The 17,392-nt window shown below is 42.3% G+C and overlaps 1 protein-coding gene across 1 annotated transcript; it reads left to right on the forward strand.

The window, feature by feature from the left end:
* The first annotated feature begins 15,037 nt into the window (after positions 1-15,037).
* foxl2l (forkhead box L2-like) lies at positions 15,038-16,438 on the forward strand. The gene has a single exon (XM_083768855.1). The coding sequence runs from the start codon at positions 15,095-15,097 to the stop codon at positions 16,112-16,114; it is 1,020 nt and encodes a 339-aa protein (XP_083624981.1). The 5' UTR covers positions 15,038-15,094; the 3' UTR covers positions 16,115-16,438.
* The last annotated feature ends 954 nt before the right edge of the window (positions 16,439-17,392 follow it).

Raw genomic sequence — 17,392 nt, forward strand, 5'->3', positions numbered from 1 at the left:
TGCCTCCCTGTTAAAATCAGTGGAGCAAAGTGAATAAGTATACATTTACTTAAGTACTGTACTTTAGTACAATTCTTAGGTATTTGTACTTTACTAGGTAACTGCCAGTACCTTTACTTCTCTACATTTCAGGGTCAAATATTGTACTTTTACTCCATTACATTTATTTGAAAAGTTGATTTACTAGTTACTTTGTAGATTTTGATTATTATTACAAAACATACAGTAACCACTTCAGCCCTATATTTCGGCCATTTAAAAATAGCCGATCTACAAGCTCACAATGCGTCGCATTGTGACAAGAGGCAGGACGAGTTCTGCTGCATGTGGGTGTCTGTCTACACTACTGCGTTGATGCCCAATCTCCAGCAGACCTCCATCTGAGGAGGGCTAGGCTGGAGAGCAGGCCTCTTGGTCTGGTCTCCAGCAGACCTCCAGCTGAGGAGGGTTTGGCTGGAGAGCAGGCCTCTTGGTCTGGTCTCCATATGCTTGGGCTCTGGGTCCAGCCTGTCAGCATAAGCCCCAGCACATGGGGGAGGCGTCGTGGAAGGGGGGGGGGGTGTCTAGGGGAGTTATACCGCTCCACCAGCATTGTACCAGGGGGACAAGAGCAGAGCAGGACCCAGCAGGAGAGTGTGTGTGTTTGTGTGTGTGTGTGTGTGGGGGGGTCTTTTCAAAAGAGTGACCAACTGGAGCTCCTCTTCTTAACCCAGAGACCTTACTCTGGAAGAAGGTTGAGCCCAAGGGGATAGGGCCGACTCCACCATTCACACCACCATGTCCTTGGACGGGGTGTTGCAGGGTGGGAGATCGTATCATTTTCTTTAGAGGAAGTACAGCAACCCCATACAACTGCCCAATAACTGATGACCTGTACACATTGGACTTGAGTCCTAGTCTTAAGACGTTCTGTAAGCTGGCAGTTATTCAGTGTGATTTGGAGCAGTCAGAACTCCCAAACAACATCAGATGGGAACTGGCTTCCATGCCCATATGGACGCATTCATTCATTCTTTGGTATTTTTTAGTTTTTAGTAAAAAAACAAACAAACTGTATTTAGATACAGATACTGGGTCAATTTTTTAAATCTAAATACAAAATACAAATACTGGTCTGAGAAATGCATTTGATATACAAATACGTATTTAGAAAATACATGTATGTATATAATAAGTAAATTCATAATTAGCTGTTGCCAGACCGACAGGCGCAGCCGTTTTCTGCTGTCTAAAGGCCTATTCATAGTCTGGATTTTCGGTGGTGAGGTGATAACGTTGAGCGGTGGTGAGTAAAAACAGAGAGAAGGGCTGGAGCAGGGGCGGTGGAGCAAACCACCGCGGCTCGTGACGTCATGTTGTAGTTCGGTGGTCACCAAAAGGTTTTGCGCCGTGGACAGAAGAAGCTTCGTACAGCTTCTTCTGTCCACGGCGCAAAACCTTTTTCCGCTTAGGTCTGGAAACGGGGATTCCCGGAAACGCTTGCCCCCGCGGCAGGTAATTTCTTTGCCAAAGTCAGCATCGATACTGACTTTGGCAAAGTGTGCATAAAGGGGCGGGGCTGAGCCCTCACTGATTTACCGATTTCAAATGAGACATCCCTCAAGCCCTCGCAGACTTCACATGAACGCGCAGCTAAATCAGTGAGGGCTTATTGAGTCAGCAAGGGAGCGGATTGGGATTGGGCCTTAGATTACCAAACACTCAACTCTGCATCAACTCAAGGCCCGCCCTACTCTGCCTCTCATTTGTGGTTCAATTTGAGTGTAAGCCAATCAGAAGGCGGAATAGAAGTGACATCACACATTGTGTTGTGTTGTGGTATGGGTGCGTGTGTTTTGCCCCTGTGTGTGTGTGTGTGTGTGTGTGTGTGTGTGTGTGTGTGTGACGCGGCTTGGCCTGTTGTAGCGCCACCATGAGCTGATTTGTAAACTGTCAAGTGGCATTTCTTCCAAAGCCTAGTGGGAATATGCATGCACAGTTTCACCACAATCGGACGCTGCGTTGAGTAGATGTGGCGATTTGTACAAAACGGGTACAAAGCGGGCTACTCTTGAAAAGCCAATCGTAGCCAATGAGGGTGGATTATGATAAATCAAACCAAACCGTCTTGATCACATGACTATGGAGAGCATGTGTACCGATTTGCGTGAAATACTGAAATTTGGATAAAATCTGAAGGAGTGATATTAGAAAATGTGTTTTACATATGTCGGCCTCCTGGTGGCGCCGCCGCTATAAAGAGCAGATGTGAAAAATACCAGGCAAAGGTTTTTCCTTGGCCTCTAGGGATTTGGCATACAAAGTTATCCACATATCCATGCAGTTAGAGGTAAAAACACTTTTCGGCCAGTTATAGCGCCACCATGAGGTGGAGTTGAAAATGTTCATGTGGCATTTCTTCCTCGGCCTAGTGGGAATGTACGTGCACAATTTCACGGAAATCACACGATGTGTTCATGATTTGCAGCATGTTTTTGAAACTGAGTACTCCTGTGAACTTTGGAAGCCAATCTTAGCCAATCAGGATGGAGTCTGAGAAATCTGAAAGACCTGTTTCGTTGAATGGCTCTAGAGAGACTGTGTACCAATTTGCGTGATGTTTGGACAAAATCTGTAGGTGTACTGTGCAAAAACTTGTTTTGCACAAAGCGGCCTCCTGGTGGCCTATAACAGGCCGTTCTGGAAATTTTGAGGCAGAGGTTCATCGTTGGCATCCAGGGAGTGTGTGTGCAAAATTTGGATTAGCTGTTCACGGACGGACGGACGGACGGACGGACAGACAGACAGACAGACAGACACACGGACGGACGGAGTGTCTTCGGCCTGGTGGAGACAATAATAATAATAAAGTAATAAACCTTTATTTATATAGCACCTTTCAAAACAAGGTTACAAAGTGCTTCACAAAGAATAAAAATAAATGCAATGCACACACAAAAGTAAAAAAAAAAACCCTTAATATATAGAAATGCAGTAGGACATTAGAACATTTAGTAAACATTTAGGCGTTAAAAGAAGCTTTATAAAAGTGAGTTTTCAGGAGGGATTTGAAGTGGGGGACGGACTCTGCTGCGAGCCTCATCACCAGGGGGAGGGCATTCCAGAGAGTTGGGGCTCTATAAGGGCAAAGGCCCGGTTGCCTTTCGTTTTCAACTTAGAAGTTGGGATTTCTAAAAGCGCCTTGTCTGAAGACCTCAAGGTACGCTGTGGGACATAGGGCTTGAGTAGGTCAGAGATGTAGGATGGGGCCAGTTCAGAGATGGCCTTAAAAGTTATTAATAACATTTAAATTAAATTCTAAAAGTAATTGGAAGCCATTACAGGGATGCCAGGATTGGTGAGATGTGGTCGTATTTTCTTGTACCGGTCAGGACTGCAGGATGTATGATGATATAAGCACCCTCACTTCACACAGGAGTGATTTTTATAAACAGCTTTTGTCCCCACACGTCTCAAGATTTGCCATTGGCAATGAATGGAGAAATTAGATCAAATGTCCGCTAAATGTGACGTAAATTAAAACTCCTTAAACATCAAAACATTAAACGGCATTGACATTGAAGTGAAAATTTACGTCATATGTAAACGAGCAAATCAGCTAACCAATCACATGCAACAGGCATTCTGATTGGCCTTCCGATAATTCCCCTCAAAAATCGAATTGAATTGAATTGAAGGTGAGGACGCCAATTCCGGCCGTAATGAGATGATATATGATGATGTACGATGATAAGAGTGCCCCTCACTTCACAGTTCACACGGGTGTGATTTTTCTATACTGTACACTATTTCCCTGTTTTCTAACTGTAGTAAGTATATGTAAGCTTGTGAGGCAGCTTGATGTACAAGTACACCCCCTGGATGTGACGCTAGTACAGTATGTCGCAGGGACTTACCCCCATTCCAACCCTTGATGTTGAGTGCCAAGCAGGGAGGCATTGGGAACTCCCACGGGGAGTTACAAAATTACAATAGTAATTTCCCGACTTTATTTATCTATAGTGTGGTCAGTGCAATTACACTTGCAATTTTCCCAGAATTTTTCTTATAATTATTTAGGTCATACTAGGGCCTTTACTGTTCCTAATATGTAAACGACATGACATCAGCTTGTGACTGCAATTTGTTCCTGTTCGCAGATGACTCAGCACTGCTGGTCTCGGACAGGAACAAACTGCAGGTTGAAAAGGCCATCAGCTCTGAACTCGGTAGAATCTGCACCTGGCTCGCTGATAACAAACACCTTCTTTACACCTGGGAAAAACTGAATCCATTCTATTTGGATCAAATAGTAATCTCAACAAGGCAGATGGCTTCTTGATTAGAGTGGGTGACAATATTATCACACGAAAAGATGACATTTCCTACCTAGGAAAGCATTCAGGAGCATTGCGTTTATTTCCAAAGTCTGCTGAACTTGAACACAGCATTTTGCGTTGAACAAATTTGTTTAGAAATCCATGTCGTACACCGCATCTCCACTAGCTAAAGAGTGCTGGTTTGCGCCCCGAAAATAGCTGATCTATAAGCTCACAACGTAGATTGTAGATCTGCTATTGTCGCTATTTTTGTCCAAAAGTGCCCTCTTACGGGATTTCAGCCCCTGCCCCTCTAACACTCTGCACGTCCCTGGCTCTAGTCGTTGACAACATCAGAGTTGCTCCAGATTCCCGCGCAGCCTCTGTCATCCTCCTCTGCTGCAAGAAGTAATGTAGTAGGCGACTGGTTGCTGCAAGTGTTGTAAAGCTGGAGTCCATTATACCTCATTATGTGGATGTGAGGGTGCCTGCACCAACATTGAGGTTCCAGGCAACTACCCCCTCCTCGCACACACAGGCCTAACCTTGTATCTCATCCCTCCCACCTTCCCTCCCTGCTTGCCGCTGCTGTCATTGACATTTACCCATCCACCATCCACCCGGCTACCCCTCGCCTGGCAGATTGATACACTAGCTGAAATGTGATTTTTGTTTCTCGTTGTGTGAATTAACTCCCTTATGAAACTGTGACCACCCCCCAATCCCTCGGTCCCTCCCACCCTCTCGTTCCACAGTACTAACCCTTTCTCCTCTGGAATTAAACCGAGCTGTGGCGCTTTGTTTTTCAATCATCTTGTCCACATCAAAGTCACCCATGAGAGGATGTAAAAAGGACCCAAGGGGCCAGGAGACCAGACAAATCTCTCCGGCTTTTCCCCCTGCACAATGCCGCTCATTTGAATTCCCCATATATTGCTGATCACCATTGTGAATGGTGCCCCTGATGAAGTGTTGTTTTTGTGGTCCCACACATGAATTCCAAAGACCCCGGGGATACATTTTCCTCTCTTTTTTTTGTCTTTGACTTCAAAGTTATCTGGAACGGGACGTGTTGGAATGAAGGAATCACGGGGGTCACCAGGTCCAACTTTGGGTGCTGTTTACCAACCCTGGTCCCAACCAATCAAGCAACCATGGGACTATGGTAATCACCATGAGGCTTGTTTTTGTCAAGCATTATGTTTTTTTTTCTCTCCCTGTGGGGCATGCACGTGAAAGGCCAAACATTCTTCCTATTCTGGGTTGTGTGTTGAGGGCCCCTTGTGTTTTCCACCATTCCTTGATTCATCTGTTACCCACCCAGTAGTAGTGCATCAACATCAGTGGTGGAAAAGGTACTCACAATTTGTACTTAAGTAAAAGTATCAATACTGCAATGTAGAACTACTAAGTTTTCAAATGTATAAAAATAATTTGAAAATAGCAGATCTACAAGCTCACAATGTGTCGCATTGCAAGCTCACAAGCTTGCAGATGTATATAGGGCTGAAGTGGTTAATGTATGTTTTCGTAATAATAATCACAACCTACAAAGTAACTAACGTTTTCAAATAATTGTAGTGGAGTAAAAGTACAATATTTGCCTCTGACATGTAATGGAGTAGAAGTTAAAAAAAAGTATTCATGCATGCAAAGCTTTGCCAGGTTTATTCCATTTGTCCTATACTTATGCTATTCATGTTTTTGGATGCTAATGTTTCTGCCACGCTGTCAACCAATGCTGTGTTTCTATTTCCCATGATATAATATATGGTGAGAAACATCCAGAATCATTCATGTATATTCACAAGAAAACCCCAAAACCAAATGTATAAAATGTACTATGAAGTAATTCATAATTATAATTTAAAATGTTTTTATAATTTTTAGAATGTTTGTTTTTTTGTTGATTCTTCTTGGAATTCAAAAGGCATAGTTTTGGTGTGTAATAATAACACATTTTAGCAGAAAAGAATCTTGGCGATCACTTAAGTTAATTTACGTTTTATTGTATTTCACTACAACCCCAATTTTAACAGCTATTTATATTTTAATGGAAAATCACTAACAGGAAGGAATCCATCTATGGAAGGAATAGAGGGCAGGTGGGGAACACTTAAGAGTGCTACTTTGCCTCCCTCTACTGTCAAGGTCCAAACGTGCAGAATAACCTTTTCTTCCCTATATAATGATAAATGCCATATACAGGTATGTGCAGCGATGTTGTATATTCTGTAGCAATGGTTCTCAAAGTAGTTCCAGGTTTTCTAGTTCTAGGGACCCCCAGGGGTCCTTGAGGCGGTTCCTGGTTCTCACCAGGAAAATGAAGAACAGTTTAACACTTTTTCGAATACAAGCCCAAAATGGTTCATTGATTGATTGGAAGATTTAAGTATTTATTAACAGTATGCGGAATGGGTACATTTCAAAGGAAAGCACAACTCAATACAGAAACTGTTACTGTGGACGACACCATAAACTAAAGCATTACAATAGGGTCCATCATTTTCAATTCATCAGAACATTTAGAAAAAACAGGAAATCATCATAATAGGAGGTAAGAAGGGAAAAAACATATACAGTGAGGGGAAAATGGGGTGAATTCAAATTGCAGCCTTCCTTAGGTGCTCTTTGAGAGCAGATTTGATGGAGTCAAGGGATTCACATGTCTTAATGACTGTTGTGTGTTACACAACAGTGCGTTACACATTTTGGTGGCGTAAAATTAATTCATTTTGTCCCTTGTTCGTGCCAAATATGGGTTGCACATGTTTGGTTTTTAAACTCCCTCTGGTGTTGTGGTGTGTGGAGTGGACATCCATTCCCAAAATTGGGCAGGTGCTAAGTGGATAATAATAATATATTATTACTTGCGCAAGCAGAGCGCGCAAGTAATGTTTTCGCCCGGTCTCTTCCGCCGTGACAGCTGTCCCGCCATTCGATGTTTATGCAGAAAAACATCAAATCTGTGCCTGTTTTGCTGGGACCAAATGACCACAAATGACCATATTTCTTACGTCATCATTTAGAGCTAGTCATACGTATACTATATACATAATCAGTAAAAAATAAAATAGCAAATTGTGCCTGATCTGCTGGGACCAGAGTACGTGGTGTGTGTATATGTATGACTAGCTCTTAATGATGACGTAAGAAATATGGTCATTTGTGGTCATTTGGTCCCAGCAAACCAGGCACAGATTTGCTGTTTTCTTGCATAAACATCAAATGGCGGGACAGCTGTCACGGTTTTTGGCGCAAAGTAACCACAGTATACCGCTAATCAACTTACAACTACACACTTTATACAGTATAGACTATAGAGTATAGAGTATATATGTATACGTATATAGTATATGCCTATATACTATATATATACTATATATATTTCTTACGTCATCATTTAGAGCTAGTCATACATATACTATATACATAATCAGTAAAAATAAAATAGCAAATTGTGCCTGATCTGCTGGGACCAGAGTACGTGGTGTGTATATGTATGACTAGCTCTTAATGATGACATAAGAAATATGGTCATTTGTGGTCGTTTGGTCCCAGCAAACCAGGCACAGATTTGCTGTTTTCTTGCATAAATATCAAATGGCGGGACAGCTGTCACAGTTTTTGGCGCAAAGTAACCACAGTATACCGCTAATCAACTTACAACTACACACTCTATATAGTATATATGTATACGTATATAGTATATGCCTCATCATCATCCATCATAGGCATCCGTCCGTCAGTGATGACGATGGATTGCGCCTGGGTGGTCATGATTTCTTGCAGCGACGGCTGTGGCTGGACAGCCCCGCTCCGGAGTGACAGTCTTTAGCGCAGTTGGTGCAGACAAAACGAGAGGGGACTGGCACAGGAGTGGGGGCTGCTTCACGCAGTTTCCTCTTCTGTCTCTTCGCCTGCTTTGCTGGGACCAAACGACCACAAATGACCATATCTCTTACGTCATCATTTAGAGCTAGTCATACGTATACTATATACATAATCAGTAAAAAATAAAATAGCAAGTTGTGCCTGATCTGCTGGGACCAGAGTACGTGGTGTGTATATGTATGACTAGCTCTTCACCCAAACTTATATAGATAGAAACTTGAATCATACTTAATAATACTAGGTGTTTATATGCATAAAGTAGGTAGGTAGCAAATAGTTACATCTAAAAATTATACATTTCAAACGTTCCTTCACAGAGATACTGAGATTTGACCGTTTACAGCGGTCGAAAGGACTTGCGCGCTCTGCTTGCGCACTAGTTGGCCATTTATGGCCTACTAGTGTGCAACAAGCAAGTATGCACTCGACAGAGTGCAGTTCTAGTTATTATTATTATTAAAGCTGCAAGCAGCGATGACCGGGCCCTCACGCGTGCAAGTTCAAGGTCAAGGACTCAAAACCAAGTCCGATGACACCACCCACAAGTTTGGAACTATAGCCCATTGACCATTTGCAGACCGCGGCCATGTTTCCACGTTTTCAGTAAAGCATGTCCTGCTGCCTCTTGCATTATGTGCTAATTCAAAACAGGTGGTAGGCACAGGAAAGTTGAGTGATATCTAACGAGCACTTCCAAACTCTAGCACTTAGAAAAAGAATAACCTGCAAGGACACAAAGTAGCTCATAACATGTATACAGTGGGTTTTTATGAAACAAACACTTTCATAGATAGAAAGAGAATAATTCAAGCTTTCCCAGCTGCAATGTTGGTGACTGTGAGTTTGACGTTGTTTAATACAATCAGATAGGACTTTTCTGTTTGGATGAATGGGCTGCCATTGGAAGTTGCACCCAGGTAGCACCTTGCCATTAACTTATTATTATATGGTAAGATGGCCGCGGTCTGCATATGGTCAATAGGCACCCACCTATGGGCTATAGTTCCAAACATGCAGCGAGATCAAAGCGTGTCGCCACTCTTACGATTCCACTCGGCCTGCATTCACCGGCTCCGTTTTGCAGTTAATCCTTCACTCGCTGGTCGTTTCAGAACACGGTGTTTTAATGCTTGATTGGATGGAAAGAATATCATATTTTACCGCCGAATAATCAACTATAAATTATTTTGATGGTAATCGAGTCGACTATGAAAAATCACATTTGGTAAAAAAATTTAATGAATAAAAACAATAAAACATGAAATGGTCAAAGTAGCCTTAGCGCTATATAAATGCACCATAATCTGGGGAAGAAAATCAGAGATAAATGGTATTGTTCTAAATCTGATAACATAGTGGTTGCTCTGGAGGAGAGAGCAACCTACCATATATTCCAGCCTTATCCACAAGATGGCGGAAGAGGCTAACAGAGTTATACTGTATTCTGTTAAAAATCTCAAACTTGGTACTTGATCTGAGCAACTGAAATTCTAAACCTAGTTTCCAAACAGCCAAATGTAATAAGACTTCACTTTCCAAAGTTCACAAACCGCCAGCAATTAATTCAAACTATTCATGGGCACAAAACATTATAATAATTTATTTCCTGTTGTATTCTAAGGCATCCCAACCTTTTTATACTGAAGTAGGCCTACCACCACAGAAAATGTTTGGCTCTACAAGAGTCTACAAGTACCAACATAATAACTGATGTTAAAATACAGGGGCATATACCTGCCCTTTTTGTTAATGTGGTTAATCAGTTCTCAAATCTTCTATTAACAGCTAGTTGTGCTGTCACACCTCTGTTCTAATGTACTAAACTGTAAATACAGGATTTACTATCTATGCTTTGACCAACTGTTGTTGGAATAAATAATTATAGTGTGTGCTTTGTGTCTTGCTTGCATATCATTCCTTTTGGGGGGGGGTTGATGTTTGACCTTTGGCAGTTCATCCTTGTTCAGACATAAAGATGTATACTACGGACATAATGCTTCCAGCCATTGCTGTCGCCAGCAGAGGCATAAAAAAGAAGAATGAGCAGGGAGGGGCAAATTTGTGTTTTAATTTTCAACTGGAAGAAAGTATCAATCAAAAAAAAGAAATACCGATGCATGTCAAAGATTTAATATCGAGGAAAGGTTCATTTTTATATTCCAGATTCATGATGCATAAAGTGAAATATTTCAAGCCTATTTTGTTTTAATGTTGATTATGGCATAAATTGTGATAATCACCATATATATACGTCATCATTCGTGTGCCCTCGAGATCTGTGACACAAGCTGCTTCCACTGGTCTCTGTTGCTCATTGCCACACCAAGTTCATTCTTTCACAGTCAGTCCTGTGTCCCTACTCAGAACATCTGGAAATGTGAGTGCGTCTTGTTCCTCTTGATTGCCAGGGTAGTCTCCACAGAAGAATATCCAAAATTACCTGGTCTTTTGCTCTGTGGCAATATTCTGTAAATATACGGTACTATGTGTAAAAAGTAAAACAAAAACGATGGAGCTTGCACAAAAACTAATTTCATCCACTGTTTTACACCTGCAAATCTGTGATTTGATCATGTTGATTCTGATTCTTAGTTAATACATGATATTGTTATTGTTTGACTAGCCTCGGTACCAGGCTTTCATTTTTGTTGGTGCAAAAATTTAAAGCCTGGAGGAACACATTGGCCGCTCTGGTCTAAAAGTGGGAGTCAACCCTTCCGGGTGGGCGTCGCTCCAAATGATGTGACGTAGCGCTGCACTAGGGGGGAGAGGAGGGGCCGGGGGTGACGGACAGATTGATGAGATCCAATCAGGGCGTGCGCAAATCTGAGCCGCGACCCGCCCCTCTAGACCAGAAACCTAACATGTTAGCTCAGGCTATTGTTTGACATGCACATGTTTGCTTGGGCTCAAAAAATTTGGAAACCACTACTATAACATTTCAAAAAAGCATTTGGTAGCTTCACAGTCTTCACAATTCACAACTATCTTGATGACAGGTAATGCAGTTGGGATTTTTACCATTGTGTTTGTGATGATCATTTGTTCATCAGCTGTCAGCATCATTAACAAGGTCCCATATATTTAAACTTGCAAAGCGTATTTAGCCTTTAGGTCAGTCAACACCAGAAAAAAGACAAAATGTCTTGGCAGCATGCACCTTAACATCTCCCAGCGTGGTGGGAAGAATACCCTATTTCCTGCTACTGTAATGACCACAGTATATTAATGCAAACAACAGAGAAGTGGTTAGCTCAGCCTCTGGGAGTGGCTGCATTGTGGGCTGCGGGCCAGACTGGCAGAGGGCCGACGCACAGGCTGTCATGTTGAAACCACACAGTGGTGCATTGTGGGAGAAGGCACGGGTCAGTGGCATTGTGAACTGAATGGAGAACTCAAGTCTCTCATCACCTGAGACAGGGCCGCACCTTGCAAGGGAATTCAGCCAAGGTACACACAGTGGCAGGAGAGAGGAACGGGGAGAACATTGAAACAAATTAGCAAATATATTCGATGAATCAAATTATGACAATGATTTATTTACTTTTTAAAGTCACACTCAGAACTCCAATTAGATGAAGTGTGTTGTTTCCTCTGTCATTGAGAGGCAGCCTAACAAGAAGGAAGTCAGGTTTCTCCTAATCCATGGATTATAGAGGTCTGGGAGTGGTACCTAAATAACTACTGTAAGGAGAGGGGAGGACCATGGTTTGCCACATGCGCTTGTATTTACATTGAAGCCACAACACATACTGTCATTTCCTTTTATCACTGATCCCAGCTTGGCAGGTGCCCCAGTGTACTCAACCTGCACACCCACAGGCTTCAGTGAAGTCAAGCACTGAGTCTTTTTCTCCCCTGGAGTTTAGTTTCAGTAGTTAAAATCTGGCACATTTTCAAAAAGTGGCCACTGAACAAACTGGATTTCATGGATCTAGAATGAGGAACAAAAGTGTGTTTGTGGTTTCTCAGGTTGAAGTGTCTAGCAGTACTGTAATCCATCCGGTGAACTGTGTAGTGGCATTCTCAAGAGGCCAGAGGAGTAAAAAACCATTGGGCTCAAACAATGACTGCAGCTGGGCATCACTCATCTCACTTCCAAACACCAGGGTATCGTGTTGCTCCGGCACGAATCTTGAGAAGATTGGACTCTTTTGCAGCCATTTAGCGCCCGCACACATCCTCCAACCTTTCCACCCACCCGCCACTCTGCAGGAAAAAGAAAAGCTAGGTGTTGAGCCACTTGATCTGCTAAGAGGAGTGTTGGTGTTTGAGAATAGTGCAGCTGTGTAGTTGCCATCTGTGCATAAAAGGTATTCTCGGAATGCCAACCAGAAAGTTCCTTATTGTAGTAAGTGAATAGGTAGTGTTTTTGCATTTGAGCGTCAATCTTGATTAGCAGTGACATGTCAAAAACAGAGTGATCTGGGTGTTCAAGTCATTCATAATGGAATATTAGGTTACTTAAACTTTTCCATTGCATGGTGCAATGTTATAAAATGAACTGAAATGGCTTTTTTTAAAGAATGCAGTTAGGGACTTTCTGTGTGGAGTTTGCATGTTCTCTCTCCCCGTGTCCCCTATAGGGTAGGTACCATAGAGTATTAAAAGGATAGAGACTGATCTGGCCTCTACCACTTTCAGGCAATATAGCAACACTTTAACATTGCTCCTAGCTGTCCATGAGAACTGATGACCAAGAGAGCATGAAGTGCTAATGGCCTTTGATCTATGCTATTGGTGTGGGAACACATATGTGCTGTGACAGCACCTATGTGTTCCCACACCAATTAAGGGCATAGCATAGATCAGGAGATTGGTCTGGGAACATGTAAGTGTTGTATAGGTCAGGAGATCGAAAGGATTGTACATTAATATTTAGATATAAATAATTAATTAATAATATCCCTAGACTTCACATAATTTCATATAATTTGGGGTGTGATGGGCCTTTATGCATCACCACAAAGTACACAACTTCTCTTGTCTGGAGAAGGATTAGAGTTATTTGTGACAACACATTCACCTGTGTACTTTAAAGAGAATTAAATGGGTCTTCATCAGAAAGTTGTGGTTATCACAAAGATATGTATGACATTTCTTTCTATCAGTGATACAGTGTAAGTGTTGTTGCATCGCTCCTATTGTTTAAAATCTGTTTCTGGCAGTTTTGGTGCATTCTTCTTTGGTCTCAGATAGCTTAAACTGTGCAGATTGTGTTTAGTCTGGCGCCTCACTTTGTGACATGAGGAGGGAAATCTAGCTTTCTAAGATTGATTGAATAACAATATTTTTGAGAATGTTATCCTAACATAGTTCTGATATATGGTGATCTTCATTTTTTTTACTTCCTTGATCATGATGAGTTCATGAACTTCACGTTTTAATTAGTTTCAGGCATTTAAAAGCTGCAGTTCCCCAACACAGAATAAATTAACTGTTCTTGTGAAAGGCCCATTTTAACTCGTATCAAGCTGAGAAATAAATATTCTTCAATTATTTTTGAACAATTCTATCAGTGGAACCAAGACCACATTTTCCCCATAACTAGAACCAAGTCTCTAATCTGTGATGTCATCAAGTGCAGCCTGGTGCTCTGCTCCACTGACAGTGAATGAGAGATTTACTTTTAGGCTTTGCTTATCAGTGAAAATTTGCCAACAATAAAGTAGGCTACATTATCTTAAGACTGGAACAAACTAATAACGGGCATAACTAAAACATCCTTGGTCGCTTTCTTCATTAAATTAATCTTTTGCATCATAAAATTGTTTGGACTTTCCCCTCTCTTCCTGGCTGTGTGCTGATTCACTGTATTTTCCATGTAGTTTGGTCATCATTTTGGAATTCACACACCTTATCATTATATGGATTTAGTTTAAAGAGACTCCAGACATACTCCATTTAGTCTAAAAAAAATCTAAATAGATCCTGTTCACATATTCTTTATTATTACCACTTAACACCTTTTAGTGATATTTTAGTGCCAATACATATGCCCTCTCATGCATGTAAAAGTATGTAGCAACATTTCCGGTGCCTGTTCTAATTTTTTAGATCTGTGTTTCTCTATCAGTTTGGAGGAGACAGACTGTCTACTGAGAGCAGGTGATCATTATCTACCATCCCAAGCAGACAGGCTGTTCAAGCCTGACTGTATGTGGGTGCCTGGGTGGTATGCTGTGCTGTGATATGTGCACAGTAAGGCTCTACCTTTCTCTAGCACACACCACTGCTGCTATCACAACTTGAATAAATAGCAAAAGCAAAACATATCATTGTGAAAAAGCACTTGCATTCTTTTTTCTGCAAAGTGGTTGAGATATCCCCCATACTGTAGGCGTATCTGGAGTTGTGGCACTTTGAAAGGGGAAACATATGTGAGGATTGTGTACTTGTTTTAAACATGATGACATGTGGTCTGCAGTGCCCTCGAATAAATTTCATCAGTGTTGGCTTCTAAGCATTTTTTTTTTAACTTTTTTTCCCAGTGCAAAGACACTGGAAATGTCACTCTGCCCTTTAAAATGTAAACTAAACTACCGGTGTATGCAATAGGCACCTGCCATGTCCTCATGTTTGTCAATATTGGTGACATTAAACACAGTCGATGTGAAAACATGGGTCATGGTTCTTTGATGAACTAATTGCACTTCAAGTGCAAAGCCTTACAAATGTCTCGTCTGTGACCTCTGTTTACTTAATTTGACATTTCTAACCCCGGACAGTCTTTTTAAACAGCGTGGGAAACGCGGCGAGATCAAAAAAGAGCTACTGTCCTCTCCGTGGGAGGGTTTACAAAAGTGTGTGCACCTGTACGTTTCTCACAATTATAAAACGTTGCCTTGTTTAGCAGCACGCTCCTGTAAGCATTGCCAGAACCAGTAGGAATTACACGAGAGATGGATGCTAACGACAAATCCCCCGGCCGCGGCGGCGACCACGAACAAATACAACTTTTGGACCTCAGCGCCAACACAGCTGAGAAGAGGCGCTGCGAGGGTCCAGAGGAGAGTGACCCACCGGCCGAAGAAGATGACCAGCTGATGCAAAAGCCCCCGTATTCCTACGTGGCTCTCATTGCCATGGCGATCAAGGACAACTATGACAAGAGGCAGACCCTGAGCGGAATATACGAGTACATCGTCTCGAAATTCCCCTACTACGAGAGAAACAAGAAAGGTTGGCAGAACAGCATCCGACACAACCTCAGCCTCAATGAGTGTTTCGTCAAAGTCCCCAGAGAAAGTGGTGGAGACAGCAGGAAAGGCAACTACTGGACACTGGATCCCGCGTTCGAGGACATGTTCGAGAAGGGGAACTACAGGCGACGGAGGAGGGTGAGGAGACCATATCGACCCCCGAGTGTGCCTTACTTATCCGGGAGCCCAGCAATCGACTATCCACAGTATCCGGAGCCCCTTTACCTGCCGGAGAAGCACGTGTACCTGCAGCATGCATCGCCGTACGGCAGTGGATCCCCGTACGGGAGTGGAGGATCCCCATACGGGGGTGGAGGAACCCCATACGGGAGTGGAGGAACCCCATACGGCGGTGGTGGATCCCCATGGACCCTGTATTCGCCCCAGTCCCAATCCCCCCAGTACACCGGCGGCTACAGCCTCTCATCACCGGCGCAGAGCAGCGCCTACCCTAGTCCCGTCTCTCCGAATGGACTTACCGGCAACAGCCCAGTGCCAGTGGGCGCCTCGTATTACTCAAGCCCCCACTTCCACCACCACCACCCCACCTACGGTGCCTCCTACCACCGCCACCCATCCGTGTTGGTCCCCGCACACAACGGATGTCCTTACGGTGGGATGACCCAGCCGATGAGCCCCAACGGAGGCACCGTCTCCATCGCAAGTTTCTCCCAGTTCTACGCCAGACAGCCAGAGATGCCCTTTGCGCACTCGGTTTGAAACTTTGAATACTAGCCTCCACATGACGTGCCCTGCCCAGGGCCATATCACTGACTGACGGACAAGTTTCTGTTGTTCTACATTTCAATTGCACTTCGTCATTATGAGGTAAAAGTTTCAATATACACAAGTGTTCCATTAGGCCTATACGGTTTGTTCTTTAACTTGCACATTTAAAGCAATTAAATCCATTAGTTTTATTTTCAAATTTGCCTATTGTTCATTTATATTAGGCCTACTACACTGCTACAGTTATGCATTGCTGTAATGCAATATTGTATATTGCAATACTGTATTGTTTTGCATGCAAATACATCTAGAAATGGCACAGTAGGCCTACGTTTTATTTTCTGTTTATGGTAATGTTTTTGGAGGTTTGCCCGTAGCTATTCAATATTTAATTTGGTTTGTTTTTTCTGACATTTTTGTTGTAGGGATAAACTTGTGTTATTTATTTCTGTTGTTTGTTCTAAACAATTTATGTTCTGTGGCCTACCTACAGCACCTAATGCTCTGTGAAGGCTAGTTAATTGTCACTTATGGACGGTTAGGCTACTTACTTGGTGTATAACATCGTGTTTGTTACAATAAAAATATTTTTTGCAACACTGTCTTTTCATTGCTTGTTCCATTTCACATGTGAAATCTCACTGCCGGTGTCACTAGCCAAGTTGGGACTTGTTAGCTTGTAATGTACTGTAGATCCGATCCCTTCTTTTTGCCAATAGCAATTGAAGCAATTGAGTTTTAATTATGTTTGCTACACCAACAATTAACACTAATTGAAGCAGAAAAATGAAGAGTAGGCTATGCCCTTTTGCGCAATAATGATACCAATCAAATCATACCATATTGGGCAAAGGGCATGCCATATATATTATATAGGACAGAGATTTATCATTTTATTGTCCTCGTTAAAGCAGAGTAGGCAGAATAGGGAATACGGTAGCCTACTGATTTGACACGGTTGCCTGCCTTACTAGTTGAATCAACAATAAATAAAATGTATCATTTTATAGATCGATATAAGCCTATCATCATCAGTAATTATTTAATTTTAATTTGAAATTATAATTGCTCGTTATTTTAAGGATAGTTGAGTTGTGTGATCGTTAATCGCATTTTGCTTCTCAATCAAATGAGAAATATTACGTCAGAACACAAAGGAAAAGCTGCGGATAAAGTTTTCCGGGCTCCATTCCATCACCATACTCGCCTCCTCTTCATTCCTTCAGTCAGTTGTCTATTTGTACATCCACAAATATTAGTTTTACCGCG

Source organism: Protomyctophum parallelum (genome assembly GCF_964188405.1).
Source record: "Protomyctophum parallelum genome assembly, chromosome: 7".
NCBI lineage: Eukaryota > Metazoa > Chordata > Actinopteri > Myctophiformes > Myctophidae > Protomyctophum > Protomyctophum parallelum.